At 39.0% G+C, this 18,192-nt stretch overlaps 1 protein-coding gene across 1 annotated transcript in view; it reads left to right on the top strand.

Annotated features, from left to right (window-relative positions):
* Positions 1-5,639: 5,639 nt before the first annotated feature.
* LOC104413042 (carbonic anhydrase 13-like) overlaps positions 5,640-18,192 on the top strand; it is a 12,822-nt gene continuing 269 nt past the window's right edge. Inside the window, exons 1-6 of the mRNA XM_010023932.1 lie at positions 5,640-5,790; positions 9,568-9,686; positions 10,549-10,555; positions 12,920-13,015; positions 14,126-14,188; positions 15,510-15,665. Of these exons, the coding sequence (XP_010022234.1) occupies positions 9,676-9,686; positions 10,549-10,555; positions 12,920-13,015; positions 14,126-14,188; positions 15,510-15,665 (333 nt within the window). The 5' untranslated portion in view covers positions 5,640-5,790; positions 9,568-9,675. The remainder of the gene's footprint in view (positions 5,791-9,567; positions 9,687-10,548; positions 10,556-12,919; positions 13,016-14,125; positions 14,189-15,509; positions 15,666-18,192) is intronic.

Raw genomic sequence — 18,192 nt, 5'->3', positions numbered from 1 at the left:
CGTGCAGCGTCGCCCGGGGGAGTCGGGTCGGGGGCTGGCTCTGCCCCATCCGCTGCAGGGATTTCGTTTGCTCCCGTAGTTATCAGTTGCCTGTACGTACCGAGTATTTATTAGACAGTCACACTGATGGGAGCTGCTGTATTATCGGCGTTGTTTCTCTGATTCCGGGTACCATCTGCTTCTGTTACACGGTGGGAAACACTACGGACTAGGATCGGTCATTCGAATGTATAGCTATGCATCTAAGAGGAGATGCTTTTGATGATTTTAGTTGTTTCATGGTTTCCTTAATCTTGTTGGTCTTTGAAGTCCCAAGATGTGCTCATCAACTGTCTTAAAGACTTTGCTCTGTTTTGCATTGTAAGTCATGCAAACACTGCTCCGGTGTGCAGACCGGCTCACAAGTCATGCGAGTAGAAATGAAAGTGCTGTCGTAAATTGGAGAGTGAGCTCTGGTAAAATGAATGGAATAACTTACACTGTCTAATACACAGACGAATTAACCACCACGGTACTAAGAGGAGAAAGCTATATATTTGCATATACTAGTGCCGATAGGAGAATGCTTTGTGTATATTATTACTTAGAGTTTGGAATACTGTTTGTAGTACCTTTCCTTCCTGCTCCTTTTGTTCCATCTTTTCTGGATGGATGTACTTTTCCTGAAAAACTGGGTGGTGGTGGATTACATCGATGTTGCAATGATCAGGTGTGTTATCTGCTTTTGTGCAGTGTACTCTACCCCTCCCTTGAAGACATAAATGGGTCTTGTTTTTCAAATTCGTTTCTCCATATGTTTTCCAAGAGTGCTGTAAACTTCACCTGCACTGTCCAGATAAGAAGCCCATTTTCCCTTCCTTATCCTACCCCTGCTCCTTTGCTATTCTCAACTTCTAGGAAGGGGAGGGCACAATTTCTATCAGGGTAGCTTGGACCTTGCTTGAGGCCCCATTTGTTCTATAAACTCTGTTTACTGGTTGATAACATATTTGGGGTGGAGTTTGGCTCTCTCCCCTTTCTTGGAGCCCCCAGCAGTTGTGGGGTGGGTAGTTCCACATCAGTCCATTCCTTTCCTACCACCTCTCACCTCTCAAAGAGGCATGAATAGCCAACACTTAACTGCTCTTCCCCAGGATGAGTTTTATTTCTCATCTTTTTCTCTTTTTATGCATTTATTTTATTGCTTTTGCTTGTTTTTTGTTTGGCTGAATAGCAAATGCAGGACATTGCTCTGATTCTTGAAGAATGTTATTGCCCTGCATGGCCCTGAAAATAATTTCCCTGAAACAAAGATTACCTTTTGCAACTAATGAGTCAGAAACTAAGTGAAATTCATTATGTGTGGTGCCATCAGATACTGAAGTTGACTTCCTGAAGAGTTAGAAAGACATCCGCATTCATTCCGAGTTGTGCATTTGCAGTGATAAAAGCACTGCTTTTTTTAAACTGGTGGAAAACTCATTTGCCCTTTAGCAATAATAACTGCAACATAAATCATTATGTGCATAAACTGTCAAATATTATGGTATATATGCATATATGGTATATCTGTGTATAAGGATATGGGCTGACTCTTATACACAGAATGAAGTGCTTTGGTGGGTTGAGGATGGCTGAACACCAAGTGCCCACCAAAGCTGCTCTATCACTTCCCCTCCTCAGCTGAACAGGGGAGGAAATATAACGAAAAGCTTGTGGGTCAAGATAAGGACAGGGAGAGGTCACTCACCAGTTACCATCATGGGCAAAACAGAGTCGACTTGGAGAAAAAGTAATTTAATATATTACCTATCAAATCAGAGTAGGGTAATGAGAAATAAAAACAAATCTTAGAACACCTTCCCTCTGCCCCTCTCTTCTTCCTGGGCTCAACTTGACTCCTAGTTTTCTCTAAAATTTCTCTAAATTGGGAAATGGCTGCCATTGCTGCATCGGACACAGGGGAATCTTCTGGCACCTTCTCACAGCCCCCTTGCTACCAAAACCTTGCCACATAAACCCAGTATAAGTGTTCTCCCCTTCTTTGGGACACATATTTCCGTATAACCTTTGCTTTTGCTTTCTTTCCACTGTCCTTACCTCACAGTTTTGATGGTGCTTATGTATGGAGGCATAATATTGAGGTCTTGAAATACGTCTTTTGCGGGGCATCGTGCATGCTTTTCTTTGCTGTCCAAGGTTCCTGTTAAAAGGGGAATGTTATTGCCCCTTCACAGAAACAGTCTTTTTAGTTAACTGGGGAATTCCCGTAGTTAAAAGGCAAATCAAGAATCAATTGCCTTCAGTTTAATATTTGTTTAATAAAATGTATGTAAAGTACTTACATGTATTGTGTTTTACTGCAAAATGTCGCTGGATCTAATTACTACTATATCACTGGCACATTTTATAAATAAAAAGGGGTATGAATTCATAGAATCGTTCAGGTTGGAAAAGACCTTTAAAATCATTGAGGCCAACTGTAATGCCTTATACTATTTTTTCTCTCTGAGAATAATTACATGGTGCTAATGTCTGCTTTTAAAACAGCACTTAATTTTTACCTGTTATGAATTTCCAATTGTTTTTATTTGATCTAGTTATACTGTAACCTAATATGCAACTAAATTACTTGCAAACCTAACTTTATAAGTTTAAACATTTTGTATATAATAATGTGTGCAATGCATTCCCTTTAGGAATAAATGAGGATGTGATCCTGCCACGGTCAGACCATGCAAACTAATGAACTTTCTGCATCTAATAGCAAACTGTCCAAAAAAATAATCCATTTTTTCACCTGTAGGTGCTCTATTATGCAAGTATAGAGAGAGACTCACTTCAACTGAACCGTATCCTGCAATGTCTCTGCTAGGCTTGTTTAAAGTTAGTCTATCCTTTTGATAAAACTCATCATCTTTAACTCCAGCTAGATAAAAAAGCACTACTGTTATATGCTATAGCGAGTTCTATTTCCTGACAAATTCATTATGGGATCTGTTTCATTGATGAGTGTGTGCAGTGCTTGTGGGAATCATAAATAGTGATCATCTGGTCTAAAAGTGACCAGGGTGTGCACTGCATTTGGTTAATTCTATGTCCAAAATAAAGGCATGCAGTCCTCATTGCATATGGTTTGGGTTTTTTTGTCCTAAATGTTGGTCACAATGGCTTTGATTGTTAAGAGCTACAAGGTGATGTCTAGCAACAGAACACTTTCTCATCAACAGGAAGGGATTTCCTAAGTTCAAAAATTGGTATATTTAATGAGGTACCTTCAGTAAATTAAATAATGAAGAGAGCTGAATTGGTGAGTTTCTTTCCTGGGTATGTCTTAAAGTACATATCTGGAAAATTGAAGTGTACATTATGTTGAGATGGAGGCATGTAACTCAGGTCCAAACTCAGAAGACATTTTCACCCTGGATTTCCCATTGGTTTAAACTTGATTGTATGATATGCAAAACATGATTTTGGTCATCCAAGCTAAGGACAAGTACAAAAGTAGGTACAATGTCTTTTTAGAACTGAAGTTTGTTGTTGAATAATTGGTTAATGACAGAATCACAGCCTTGGGTCCTCTTTTTGGCACATTCATAGTATTTCTGCATGTAAATCACACATATTGTTTAATGTATAATAACTATAGTTATTTCTGGGTTGGAGCATAGGACTAAGTAGTTAAGCACATAAATGTATTTTGCCTTTCCTCAGTTAAGGAAAACCTGAAACATTAAAATTAAGCAGCAGTAAGGTTTTTCTAAGCATCCCAGATCACCGTAGTTAAGTATAAATGATGGAATGGTGCTGATTGTGAATAAAATTGCACATTGCATCTCTAACTACAGGGTACTAGGATTTAAGCACAATTAAAATTCTATCATATGCTTACCTGTATCTAATTGAAATATTGAATAGTTTTGATGACCATTGAGAAGTGAGAAGAATTAAGTTTAAATACCTTTATATTTCAAATCAGTAGGATTTTTATCTTCTGCCTTAGAAGTGGCTTCCTTAATGATTTTAGATAATGAAGGCATTAACAAAAGGACTTTTTAACAAAGTCAAGACAGAAGGCCTTTGCCTTTGTTTTAGCTGAGGTTTAAGTCTTAGGGTGGTCTTTACAATCTTCTCCTTCCCTTTTCCATTTTTCAGTGCTGCTCCGAGGAGAATCAGTCTCTGTCCAGGTGGCTGTGCAAGCTGCTTCCCCACAGTGCCGTTGGGCGCTTCCCTCCCTGATTTACTGCCTGGGTTCTTGTGTTACTTAGCACCTGTGAGTTTCTGAGCTAAGTTCACTTCTATTGAAGTCAAGGAGAGAAAGCTATCTATCAACTTTTGACGTTAGGCTACTAATCACAGTGTCACACATTTTAATCCCTTTTTTTCATCATGTTTATTTAAGTGCTGAGCCATCCAGAAAGACCCAAACCGGAGATCGGTTACCTTCAGTGTAGGGAGTTATGAGGATTTCCAGTGATGCAGATTTTACAAGACCAGCTTCTGATGCTCACATTTAAGTGTTTATTATATCAAGTCTTTCTTAGTTGATTTATTATGCTTCTTACCCATGACAAGCCTGGGGGGAAAAAAAGTGCTATGCACTTTATAATACTGAAAGATCATCAGTCCTTCAGGCTTTCCACTTTTCCCTTACCTTACCCTCTTTCATCTTTCCTGTTTGCTATCTTTACTTTATAGAACATGTTTCCCAAGCAACACATTATACCTATTTTTCTTCTATGGCCTCTTTCCGCATTGTTTATTATTCAAATATGATTCAACAATGGCACATATATTCTTATTGAGAACTCTCTGATGTTTAGTAGATAAGAACGGACACCTCACGCATCTCATCAATGAAGCTTTTGTTACTATTTTATAATGACATTTGTCATTTTTCTTATATCCATGTTGTTGATTTACAGAGACAAACCTTTTCAGCTGAGTTGTGGCTTAGCTGGCATGGAGAGAGGACAGATAACCTAGTGTTGATGAGTTGGGAGGAGGTGACTGTGCAGTGATACTTAGGTTACAGGCACAGCCATCAGGCTCCAGGAGAGTCCATGCACCTCTTGGCCTTTTTATCTTTTTCAACGTCTCCCCATCCCAGTCAGCACAGACTATAGAAGATGTGTTCTCAGGTCTTTTGCATCCAATGACTAAGGTATAAAAAACCTTTAATGCAGGGATTTTGGATAGGTAAGAGGTAATCCTTAAAGACATCATGAGACATGATACTAGGCAAAAATGGCATGTCAAAAATTTATTAGGGCATAGTGCCTATTGAATACAGGATGCTTGGTCTGAATGAGCATTTGTTGTATATATTTTGTGCATAGTTGAGTCAACTGTGAATAATTAAGTATATACCTACCACATGTGGCCTTGTTCAAAGGCCAAATGTAGTTAGATACGCCATGTAAGGTAGAGGGGTCCTGAGAGCTGCTGTCGCAATGTGGTGCAGCAAAAACAGCTGAATGTTTTGATCTGTGTTTTTCTGATCTACCCTTTTTGGATGTAAGAGATGCAAACAAGAACAATTCAAATCGAGTTTTCTTTCATATGAATAAGGGCACTGCCATCAATTTAGACTTCTCCTCCAATGCATTGCAGGGCCTGCCCACTGGAAGGAGGTTTTTCCTGTTGCCAATGGAGACCGTCAGTCACCCATCGACATCAAAACTGAGGAAACCAAGTATGATCCCTCTCTCCGTCCTCTAAATCCCAATTATGATCCGGCTTCTGCTAAAATCATCCTTAACAATGGGCACTCCACCAGTGTCGAGTTTGATGACAGCGTCAACAAATCAGGTTAGTTCCTTTCCTGTTGCACTGTGTCTTCTTTCACTGTTTCCTGAATAGAACACATACAGCCTGGGCATGTGTCACAGCTGAATATAAGCTCCTCATAAACAGTAAGGCACTGCTCTTCCAGATGAGAGGTTCCTTTTTTTCCCCTGTCTTTCAGCATGATACAATGTGGGAACATATTTGGACATGAGTTCGAGGTTGTATTTTTCAGAAAGTGATAGGATTCCCTTTTTATAGGGATGGTTTAATCCACCCCAACCAGCTAGATAGTGCCAGCCCCCTGTTTGAACAGTGTTGTGTGCAATTTTTCAAATGCTGCTCTCTCTCACTGCAGATGAATCCTTTGTGTCTCATTACAGGTTCATTCCAACCGAATCGCTCATGTCTCTTATCTGACTTTAGCTGCAAGTTTGGTTATGTATTTTTTTCCATTTTTACAATCCATACCTGGACTTTTTGTGTCAGGAAAGAGCTAATTAACACAGAACAAAGGAAATAGATTCCGAGTGATCCCCTTTCTTCTCTGAAAAGTTTTATTGTAACAGTATTTTCTAGGATCATGTAGCTTCCCTTTCTGCAAGGAATAATTCTTATTTAGAAGTTCTCTGTTTTAGCATAGTCTTTGAAACCAGTTAGTGCATTCATCTTTAAAGCCTTCTCTTGGACAGTAAGCAAGTTAGGCCAGCTCCCCTTGAAACTGTAGGAGTGCCGATTCTTCAAGCAGTAGAATCCTCTTGTGGTTGTGTGAGGCTTAGCTGAGGATCCGAGCCCATGTGATGCTTTCACAGGGGTCAGTGCCAGAAGAGGACTAATTTGTGATCACCTTGTCCATTAGTCTGAGGACCTATTAGCTTGTAGTGGCAACAGGGAGAGACCTAGATGGAGACACCATCATACTTTGCTTTCCTGGACAGTCTTAGTTTAATTCTTAAATTCGTTATTGATACAAGCAACACTGGATGTTGCCTGAAAGCCATCAGCTGACCATCAGTGATCTGGTCTGACCTCGTGTGTGTCAGATGCCACGGGACTTCCCAGAATTAATCTCTGCTTCAAGCCTAGTAGGCGTGGGTGAACTAAAGCACATCTCTTAGAAAAACATACAATCTTGATTTCAAAATTCCCAGCGATGACGAACCTACCACAGCCTTTGGTAAGTTGTTATAATTGTTAATTACCCTCACAATTAAAGCAAATCACGCTTTATTTCTGGTGTGAGATCAACTCAGCCTTTAAACTACTTTTGTTTTTTTTAATATAAAGTAACAAATATGAATATGAATACACTGAGAACCTCTTCCACCTTCTAACTCCATCTTTGAAGAGACAGGGCTTTAACACCATATTCCTCTAGGCTTACACTGGTATCAAAGCAGTGGTAATGTGGTCCTCTTCTTACTGGTTTCCTCAGGCCATACCTCCATGGATATAGTTCGTGTCATGGCAAAGCACTGACAGATGTTGATCAGATAATTAGCAAATGTAATCCCTAGTCTCCTTCAGGAGACTGTGTCTTCTATGTATGGACTAGATTGTTCAATCCACTTAAATGGCTTTACCTTTTGGCCATTGTCATGCCTTACTTACCAAAGAATTCAGATCCTTCTGTATTCATAAACTGAGTTATTCACTATTTTCCCTAATATTTGTCACTGACAAACTTTATCAGTAATGTTTTTGTTTTCTTTCAGGTCATTGATCAAAAAATACTGAATTCCCTAGGGCCAAATTTGGCCTCTGGGGCACCCCTGTGAAGTAAGAACTCCTGACATATGTTGGTTTAATGAAAAACAAAAATCAAATTAATTGGTACAATTTTTCATGCTAAATACGTTAGCATCTTTTAATGCATCATTAACTGGCTTCCATATGAACTATTTCTTCATCTTGGCCAGCACTGAAACTGGGCTGTCAAAGTCTGTAACTGTATAATTTTTTTTTATCCTCTTTGGTACCACATTATGTCCATTCTCTGATATTGGTCTGTTGATATCTCAAAGACCTCTTCTTCCATCCCTTTTCAAACTTTGAAATATTGATATTTGCCTTAAATAGCTTCTGACTAACCTCTTCTTTAACTGTTGGCATGGAAGGGTTTTACCATCACTGTGTGAGGAAGCACAAATACATCGTCAGGCCATTTTCCACCTTTTTCAGCAGTATTTCATTGAATGCTGATGAATTACTACAGAATTGTTTTCCCTCAACCAATTAGAACACTGATCTTTACACATTTCTGGGATCATTTGCCTCCAAGTTTTCAGTCCTTAAAAGAAGGAATTTGTTTTAGGAGTGCCACTTCCCCATCTCCTTTGTTCACTGTGTTTATAGGCTCTATAAAAGCATGGTTCTGAGTTGAAGTTTTAAGGAGGTCAAACACTTTTCCCCACAGATAAAACAGTTCCAGTTCCTTTTCATTACCCAGGCTATTTGTGTTAGCAGAGACACAACAAAGTTTAGGTTTTTAGAAGAGAGGAAAAGTTACTATTGTCCTCCCCATTGCTCTTAATTTAAAAACCATCTGGTTAAAGCTCCCATCCTTTTCCCTTAAGATCTCTATAATGAGAATAGTTCCCAAACCCTTAGAGGACATGTGGAGCCAGGAGAGTGGGGTGATTTTATTTGATTTGCAGTGAATAAGGAATTTTTCTGCATGTGATTTATGTTCAAGCCTCTGTGCAGAGATGGTTTGGTTCCAACTGTGACTGGCAAAGACGAGCACTTCCAAAAGCAAACCAGTGCAAAGCCCACCGATATGCCTGTTAGGTAGAATAGAATAGAATATTTCTGTTGGAAGGGACCTACAACAATCGTCGAGTCCAACTGCATGACCAGTTCAGGGCTGACCATGTTAAAGTATGTTGTTAAGGGCATTGTCCAAATGCCTCTTAAACACTAACACGCTTGGGGAATCAACTACCTATTTAGGAAGCCTGTTCTAGTGTTTGATCAGCCTTCTTGGTAAAGAAAAGCTGCCTAATGTCCCATCTAAACCTCCCCTGTCACAACTTTGAACCATTCTCATGTGTCCCAACATTAGATGTCAGGGAGAAGAGATCAGCACCTCCCTCTCTACTTCTGCTTCTCAGGGAGCTGTAGAGATCAATGAGGTTACTCCTCGGCCTCCTTTTCTCCAAACTAGACAAGCCCAAAGTCCTTAGCTGCTACTCATAGGCCATTCCTTCCAGCCATGGCTAATTAAATGTCTAATATTGCAGTTGTACAATGCATAGGTAGTGTAGGCTTCATTTTATGTATGTTAATAGATGCTCCTTTTTCTCCGACTTAAATCTGACATAACTGGATCTAGTTGAAAATGAAGGAAAGAGCCTTGAAAATTTTTTACTTTCCTCCAAAATTTCAAAGAGGAGAAGAAATTATGTTCACGTTATATTTTTCTGATCCTCCCCTTTATTCATAAAACCTGTATTTTAAGCTTAATTTCTCAGTGATTCATTTAAGTACATTCAAGAGAGGAAACCACTTATAGACTAGACATATTTTTTCATCTTCTGAGAAATATCCAACCCGTGGTAAAACAAACCTAGTGACAAAAATATTCCCTTTAGTGGACCATAATCCACTAATCTTCTACACATAAAAGCACTTTTGAAAGTCATATCCTGGACAAGTGAGGGCTTCTTTAGTACTTCAAAGGAATGGGAAGCCATCTGAGAAGGAATAGGGGGCTGTCCGAAGATTGAAGTCTGGTGTGAAGGATGTGGGTAGCGGCTCACATTCCTGCAATGAAGCCTCTTCCTCTGCTTGGGTTTCCAGTGCTGACCGGGGGACCACTCAGCGGGACCTACAGGCTGCGCCAGATTCACTTCCATTGGGGATCCAATGATGAAGCCGGCTCTGAGCACACAGTGGATGGGATGAAGTATGCGGCAGAGGTAAGGCGTTACATGGCATCATCTGTACCTCTAAGTTTGTGACTAGTTTTCTGTTGTAAGAATAATGTTGCCCTTCCTCTTCCTGCTTTTCGTTCTCCCCCCATTTTATTGAAAGACAAGAGGTCTTCCTGAAGTGTTGCATGTTTGGTCCTTTCTCAAAGGAGAACCTATCTGAAAGCTTTGGAGAGGATTAAAAAAGGAGTACAGAAGACAAGAGCTTGATAAGAGCAAGATTTAATGTTCAAGAGTTATTTTAAACTTTGTCTTTCACTGTCTCTTCCTTGGAGAATCTTTTCAAAGCTTCCATTACAAACCACAGAATTATTTGATTTGGGGCCTGTGCAGTGTAAAGTTTATGCAAGACTTTGAAGTGTTGCATTTTGTTATGCATTTAGCAATGTGGTGGTTATGACTTTGAGAAGCACACATTAGTTTCTGTGGGGTGTCAGCTGCCTGTGGAGGTACTGTATTTCAGTGGAGGCAGTGTGCCACAGTGAGAAATGGCACAGAGTTCACTCCTGCTCTGTCTCCTTTGGTGGGCTCGAGTAATCTATAGTAAAAAGTATCCTGTATCCAATTTCTCTTTGCAAAACATGGAGTGTTTTTATGAGACTGAGATTTTTAACAACATGTAGTTTAGACAGTGGAAGAGTTTTCTGGGGTTAAAAAGAAGTAAAAAGTGTAAAAATACATGGTAATGGAAAAATAAACTACATAATATTAAAGAAGAAAAAAAATGTATGCACAGTGGTGTGATGAGATTTTACTGGAAATACAGTAGGAGACAGTGATCAGAAAAAAAGTCAGTTTCTAATGGGGAAAAGTGACTTTTGCAGTGTTTAAAGGCTTATGTTTTCCACAGGAACCAGGTGAGATGGAATATAAAGAATTAATAGAGGTGCTTTAAAACCATTAAGTACCAAAACCAAATTTCTAGCTGAGAAAATGTATATGTGTTTCCCATCTAAGAAACCAAATGGAAGGAGAAAATATCTGAATTTCTAGCCAGTCTAAAAACCTTTCTGTTACCTGTTGGTTGGGTAACCCTCCACAAGAAGCTCTCTAGATGTCACTTTGGCTTTGGGATAAGAATTAAGATCAAGCCTTCTGAGCACTGTTCACACAAAAGAAAATACCTCAGAAGGAGACATGAAGATGGTTTCAGTGCTCACCTTCATAAAAAAGTTGTGCAAGATTTCAAGAAAAAGCATCAACCAAGTCAAAGGAAGAATTAGTGTACAGGTAAAGAAGACTGCAAGGTTCAGCCCTCTAAGCCTACTAGGAAGCAGAAGGGATCCATGGCTCCATTCTTTGTGACAACGTATGGTCTGATCAAGGTCTCTTCACAAGCTGCAATGACAGAGCGGTGGTAAGACGGAATATATTCCTTAAAAAGAAGTCGCAAGCCATTGAGAATGGGGCTGTACCCAAAAGTGTTTCACAGCTCTGTTTATTTGGGGGTATTGGTTTTTAGGGGGATTGGTTTGGGGTTTTTTTACAAAGCTATGAGGGGGTGGGGGTGGGCTTTATTTAGTTGTGGGAATTTTCCTTTTTGTTATTTGTTGGGTTTTTTTTTTCTTTAAATCCACAATAAAAGTAAATTCCAACTGAGAGTATCTGTTTCCTTTTTGTGTATGCAAAAATGTAATTGTGTAAATGTTGTTCAATGTAGCTTTTGTGAACTTATAATAGTGAGTGGTACAGGCATTGTGAGCTCCAGGGTACTAGTGCACCTGAGAATGGTTTAGTCAACTATGTTCTCTTCCTGGTTTAATTATAATATTCTTAGCAACCTTCCTTCAAGGATCTCTGAAGTTGTGTGCCAACATGTGTTTCATCGTAAGCATACATGTATTATTATTGGTTTCAGTGGGATTCCTTACTTGCTGGAAGTAATGTTTCAGCACTTTAGAGCTTAACGAACATAATACCATTTAAGAGCTCCATTTTACAGATACGGAGAATTGAAACTCTCAGAGGTTAGGCAAGGGCTGAGATTAGAGTCAAAATCTTCACACTCCTAGATCTCTATTTCAACCACACAGCTATGTTGCTTCCCATAGAAAACCTTTAAAGTAAGTTCTAGCTTTCCTAAATTGCTCTTACTTTAGAGGACTTGAGGTGCTATATTCCAAAAAGAAGCCTTTTTTTTTAATTCAAGGTTTTCATCCCAGTTTAGGTCTCTCAGTGGAGTTGCTTTTCAGCACTCCTGAAGAGTAGAGTTTAAAGTCTGGGAAAGCCAATGCCGTGTTCTGCTTCTAAGCCTCTCTTTCTTTATCTAAAAACTGTGTGTAATAAGATCTACTAATCCACTGAGGATCTGTAAGAGTAATTAATGTTTGTGAAGTACATTGTCATAAGTGCTGTGTGAGTGTTTGTGCTCTCTCCAGTTTGGCAGCTGGACCGTTTCTCAAGGCTGGAACATCCTGGCGCTTCCTGGGAACCAGGAGCTCCTGGAACCGTGGAGCATGGCCAGGATTTAGGAAACCTGGCTTAGCAGGAGGGACTATGGTACAGGGGTAGACATCACAGGCTTTTCCTCTCCCCACCTGGCTAGGTGGTATGTTTAAGCTGCTTAAGCAACTACCACTGAGCAGTTCCAGAATAATTCATGTTGGAAATGCAAATGCTCAAACCTGAGATAATCAAGCTTCTTGTAAGTGCCAAACTACTGGTAGTCATAGGTGACATTTGGGAAGTATCAAAAGAGAAATTTCAGTGTTCAGCTTAAACTAAACTTCGGAAAAGGCATCAGTTCAAGTTTAATGTGTGTTCCTCTGGCTTTTTTCTAGCCATTTATGTGGCTGATTAATGTTGCTGAAAGCTTGATTAAAAGAAAAAGAGGAGCAAAATAATTGACATCCTCATGATTTACAATTACCTTTTAAAACCATCTATACTAAAAATGGATTTAAAAGCTTTAGTTATATAACCATAGGACATCTTGTCTTAGCCTCTCTGCTCAAAATCTGGGGGCCCAACAGCAGTTTGCCAGGCACTGTGGTGTTCTGATTGCTGCTTAATTTTGAATAATCCCAGCCAGTGGAAATGCTTTAGCCATTTGTGCGAACTACATACTTACAAATTCATGAAATATTTGAAATTAGAAAACCAAATGGCTCGGAATACAAGAGAGCAAACTAGAGTATCAAAACCAGTAAAATTGCAGTATTAATTTGTGACTATTTTAGTTCAGCGGGAAGTTGATGCTGTCTGTGTCTTTTGCTTTTCAGCTTCATGTGGTCCATTGGAACTCAGAGAAGTATTCCAGTTTTGTTGAGGCAGCTCGTCAGTCAGATGGATTAGCAGTCATGGCAGTATTTCTGAAGGTAAGAAGAGAATGCCTGAGCCCTCCTAATAAAGCTGCATCATAAGCCCAAAAGGATAAGGGTGATGGTTGGTATGATTATTGTTAAAGAGATATTTATTTATTTTATATGGGCGTTAAATTATACTGTTTCCTTCATACTCTTTCCTTGCCAATATAGAAAACTATGCTTCCTTGAAGATTAAAAATATCAAACTAATAGATTTTCAAGACAGTGAGCCTTCAGTTTGCCTAGTGGAACTTAATTCAGCTGCCCCCATATGGACCTTGACTAACAGGTTTCTTTAAGAGAGCAATGTGTTTTGATGCAAATGCTTCTCTAATAGTTTGTTTCTGAGCTGGTAGTTTCTTCTGAAAAACAATAAGAAAACCCCAAAACCCAGAAACTCGAGAATTTCCTTATAATTGCCATATACCTCCTTGCCTTCTGTACCTGTTCTAAGATGAAATTAAACTCTTGCAAGACCTTAATTGACTGCTGTGTGAAGAAGCAGATAGAGAATTCAAACAATCTGTGACAAAGGATGGGGCTTTGGTCAAACCTGTGGTTGCTGCCTGGCTGCGACAGCTTCCTGGGCACAGCTGGTGCTTGTGCTGGCCCTGGCACAGTCAGGGAGCCATTACATGTAGCAGTTGCAAAAAACTGCTCCAGTAATTCTGTCTTTCCAGCTTACATTACAGTGATTCAAGGACAGTTTCACTGGATTTCTGAGCACATAAATTCTGCTTGGCATACATAAGGACGATGTTTTCACTGTTTTAGCAATTTAAATTTCAGATGTAAGCCTGACACTTTTAATATCTTGCATATAAAACATTTTAAAAAATTACTTTTGTTCTCCTGCAGTATAAAGTTTGTAGTTCTCTGTAGCTGAAAAAATTACTATGAGTAGCCAGAATAAATATTGTCAGTGAGGGAGCGGATCTTCTTTACAACCACTACTTTTTCTAAGGACCAGCTAGTCACAGACTTGTATTCACAAAATCCATCAAATCTCACAGTAATTTAAGTTATATAAACCATTTTCATTCTGCATTTGCTTTTTGATTATTTATTTTTTGCTATTTTTCTCTGGAGCTCAAGTATTTTTTTTTTGTCTGGTCTTAACAGATTGGTGAATGCAACCCTCAGCTGAAGAAGATTACTGACCGCTTGGACACCATCAGAATCAAGGTGAACAAATGCTTCTAAAAGAATACTAATATTGGTGGTTGCTTTTGTTGTTTTGGGGTGGGTTTTTTCGGTAGCCTGGCTGCTACTGCCTTCACCTTCATGTTCCTTAGTCTCTAATTTCATAACTATCCATATCTAATTCTGATTTGGGACAGAATTAGGTGAAGTTAAAAACTAAGTTTAGGTGAAGTTGAAAACTGAGCAAAGAATAATTTTTATAAGGTAAGAGATGGAGGAAAAGGCTAATTCCTCACAGAACCTAGTCTCTGACAAATCTGTTGCTATGACTATTAAGAGGGGAAGAACATACTTTATGGAAAATAACGAAAAGCGTGAGGGAAAGGTTTCCTCCCTTGTTCTGCTGAGGTATAGAGTGAGAAATAATCTATTGTTCGTGTGAGAGAAATCAGGCAGACTCATGACATCATGTTTCGTACAGGCATTTCTGGCCTGGTAGCTGCAGGAGGAGGAAGAACTAGTAGCCTGTGGTCCTGGACAAAAAGAATGGGGAGGGGAGCAGGTGGCAGAAACCTGTGGGATTACTCTGCCAGCCCCATAAAGACCACATTGAAAGTCTAACATCTTCTCACCTATCCCTTCAACTTCCATCTTATTTGTAACTAAGGGAAGTCTATGCTAACATGACACCTTTGATGGTGTCCTGCTGGCATCAAGAATAGCAGCAGCAAAACTACAGCAGAGGTAAGACCTCATCACAAGGCTTACCTGCCATGATTATCCAGGATGCTGCCAGCCTGCCGGACAATGGAACAAGCTCTACCTCTTTTATGATTTATCTTGGCCTCTTGCTTTTAAATAATATTGCCCTCATTTATTTTCTTTTTTTTTTTTTTAACCTTTTTATAAAAAATAATTTTCCGAATGTTATAGGATCACTGAATGCTTTGAGTTGTAAGGGACCTTAAAGATCATCTAGTTCCAACCCCCTGCCACGGGCAGGGATACCTTCCACTAGACCAGGTTGCTCAAACCCCCATCCAACCTGGCCTTGAACACTGCCAGGGATGGGGCAGACACAGCTTCTCTGGCCAACTCGTTCCAGTGCTTCACCACCCTCATAGTAAAGAATTTATCCCTAATATCTAATCTAAATCTACCCTCTTCCAGATTATAACCATTCTGCCTTGTCCTGTCCCTACATGCCCTTGTATAAAGCTCCTCTCCACCTTTCTTGATGGCCCTTTTCTGTACTGGAAGCTGCTCTAAGATCTCCTGGAACCTTCTCTTCTCTAGGCTGAACAAGCCCAGATCTCATATGTTTAATCTAGAATCACAATGAGCTATTTTGTTTTCTTTCCAGGGTAAAAGAGCACTATTCACAAACTTCGATCCTAGCTGTCTGCTTCCCAAGTCCCTGGACTACTGGACTTACTTTGGTTCTCTCACTGTTCCTCCTCTTCTTGAGAGTGTCATATGGATTGTTCTGAGAGAGCCCATAAGTGTTTGTTCTGAACAGGTATTTTTTGATTTTTCACTGCTATAGAAATTTTGCTTTTGTAAGACTTGAAATTGTAAATGCCATCCAAAAATATGTTTTTTGCAGACCTCAGCATTGCACACCTCATCCGATTTTCAAAGGACAAAATATGTCTATCAAATTTATCCTAACTTCTTGTTGTCTTTCGTTGTGTAACAGCTATTTATTATCTTTTTTTTTCCCCAAAGAATCTGCATACTCTAAAAAAATTAACAATAAGAAATAACTCACAAGGAACTTATGGGAAAAAAGAGGTTTGGTGATGCTCAGAAATCCTAGAATTCCCTTATTTGCATATCCTGCTCAAATGTCTCTTCTGTCATTTTTATTTGGCAGACCAATAGTAAATTGCATTCCAGATATGTAAAACTTGGTAAAATTACTAGAATAATGAAATGCAAATATCATTATAATAAGTGAGGGTTTACGTTAGGCTATCCTATGAAAAGTGTGACAAAAGAATCTACTACTTAAATTACTTAAGATATTAGGTTAATGCTACCCATTAATGTTGCAACAGTGACACCCAGTGGACTAATCATCTTGGGTATAAAGAGTTTTTCCCGTTGGAGACATTAATGTCAGATTATAGTTTCCAGTATTGGGTGTTGGTAAGTACATCACCTGCAATACGTTATTGATATTCTGAGCACACTGTAACCCTCAAGATTTCGGTACCACAGCTTTTGTCTCATTCATGGTCAATATTACAGATACCTCAGAAAATTCAGTACCTGAGGCCACATACTCCACAGAAATGGTGACTTCAGACCGCGCAAAATGTTAAGACAGTTCACTGAATGGGGTGCTTGCTAGTCAGGAGACTAAAATTCTGTTTGTAACTGATTTGAAGTTGTGTGTTTGCTCAGTGTGTGCATTTTTGTCATCTGTATGTCTTCCCCACTCCCCTCAATCTGGCTTTGTAAGACTCATTGCAATGCGTATTGATCTGGAATTGAAAATGTATGTTAAGATACCAACTTTCAAAAGACAAGCCATTGTTCAGGTTAAAAGGTTTTTATTTGGGCCAATCTATAACTAATACATTCTAAAATGTGAAAGACTATGCAAGCACCCATGTGTAACAGGTTCAGAGGACATGGTATCGGAAACAGTGTCAAATGCAGTGATTCTTTACTAGTCATTTTTCACAGACAGTAGCTATATAAATAAACTTGAATATACGTATTACAGTATACATATGCTATATTCTTATAAATTTAAGCGTGCATGTAGCTAACAGTGTTTGTTTCTAGTAATGTCCACCATTGTCTTCATTAGAGACTCTAGTGGTAGGACAAGGGGTAATGGGTTTAAACTTAAACAGGGGAACTTTAGGTTAGATATAAGGAAGAAGTTCTTTACACTGAGGGTGGTGAGGCACTGGAATAGGTTGCCCAAGGAAGTTGTAAATGCTCCAACCCTGATGGTGTTCAAGGCAAGGTTGGACAGAGCCTTGGGCGACATGGTTTAGTGTGAGGTGTCCCTGCTCATGGCAGGGGGGTTGGAACTAGGTGATCTTAAGGTCCTTTCCAACCCAAACCATTCTATGATTCTATTGTGGCTGATCAGTCATCACCATCACTGATACTGTTTTGCCATTTAATTTGATCCCTCATGTTTGTATTTGTCCTGGGTTTTACAGTTTACTACATGTTTTTTGGGCACTTTTCAGGTTGAAAAAATGAAAAATAAATTTTAAGTTTGTAGAAACTCACGGGGAGCCTGAATTACAAATGTTAGCCTCAGAATGGGGTGAAGATAGTATTGACTTTTTTTTCTCTTATTGCAATTAAGATGCAATGTGCCATGATGCTCTACTATAATGGAATGATTTTTGTGCTGTCCTACCTCTGGTAACCTAGAAGGGAAGTAAGGTGATATATAAAAATCGGAAATATTGGAAATATTAGCAATTAGACAAAATATTAAATCAGACTCAGCCTTCCTGAGGTTTAGACATGGAGGTCTGATGTGGGTTTTTGCTGAGATCAGTTTAAGCAGAGAAGCTTATGCCGAGGTATGAATAACTGCTTGTTCTGTGTCTTCACAAGGGAAAAATCTTGAATCTCTCCTGGTTTGAGTACATGTTTAATATGTGAAAAGTGATAATTGCAGAAGCTTTCTATATCACCACACCTGCTATTCCAGGTTAAATGTGAATATACTCTTTGAACAAGAAGATGTACACAAGTGCATATTAAGAAATCTAATTTTTAGCACAAAATATTCTAGAATATCCAGACTATAAAATCAAACTAAAATATATAAAACCCCCTGGTTGAAATCAGGTTAGGGAAAACAAAGTGTGAATACAGGAAGCAAATAATCCTTATCCACAGCTTCATTCCAATACATGCTTTGGGAGGTTTTCTCATTAGTCGTCATTTTTCAATTTCAAGGACATGCTATAGAAAATAGAGTTCCATTCTTCCTTGCAGAAGAAAAGGTGACAAATATCTTTAATATTTTCTACATGCTTTTCATTAGTATAAGCATGAGGGTT

This window comes from Nestor notabilis, unplaced genomic scaffold (assembly GCF_000696875.1).
Source record: "Nestor notabilis isolate BGI_N333 unplaced genomic scaffold, ASM69687v1 scaffold6541, whole genome shotgun sequence".
In the NCBI taxonomy this organism is placed as follows: domain Eukaryota; kingdom Metazoa; phylum Chordata; class Aves; order Psittaciformes; family Psittacidae; genus Nestor; species Nestor notabilis.
Note: the sequence above shows the minus strand (reverse complement) of the source record. Positions and strands in the feature narration are given on the sequence as shown.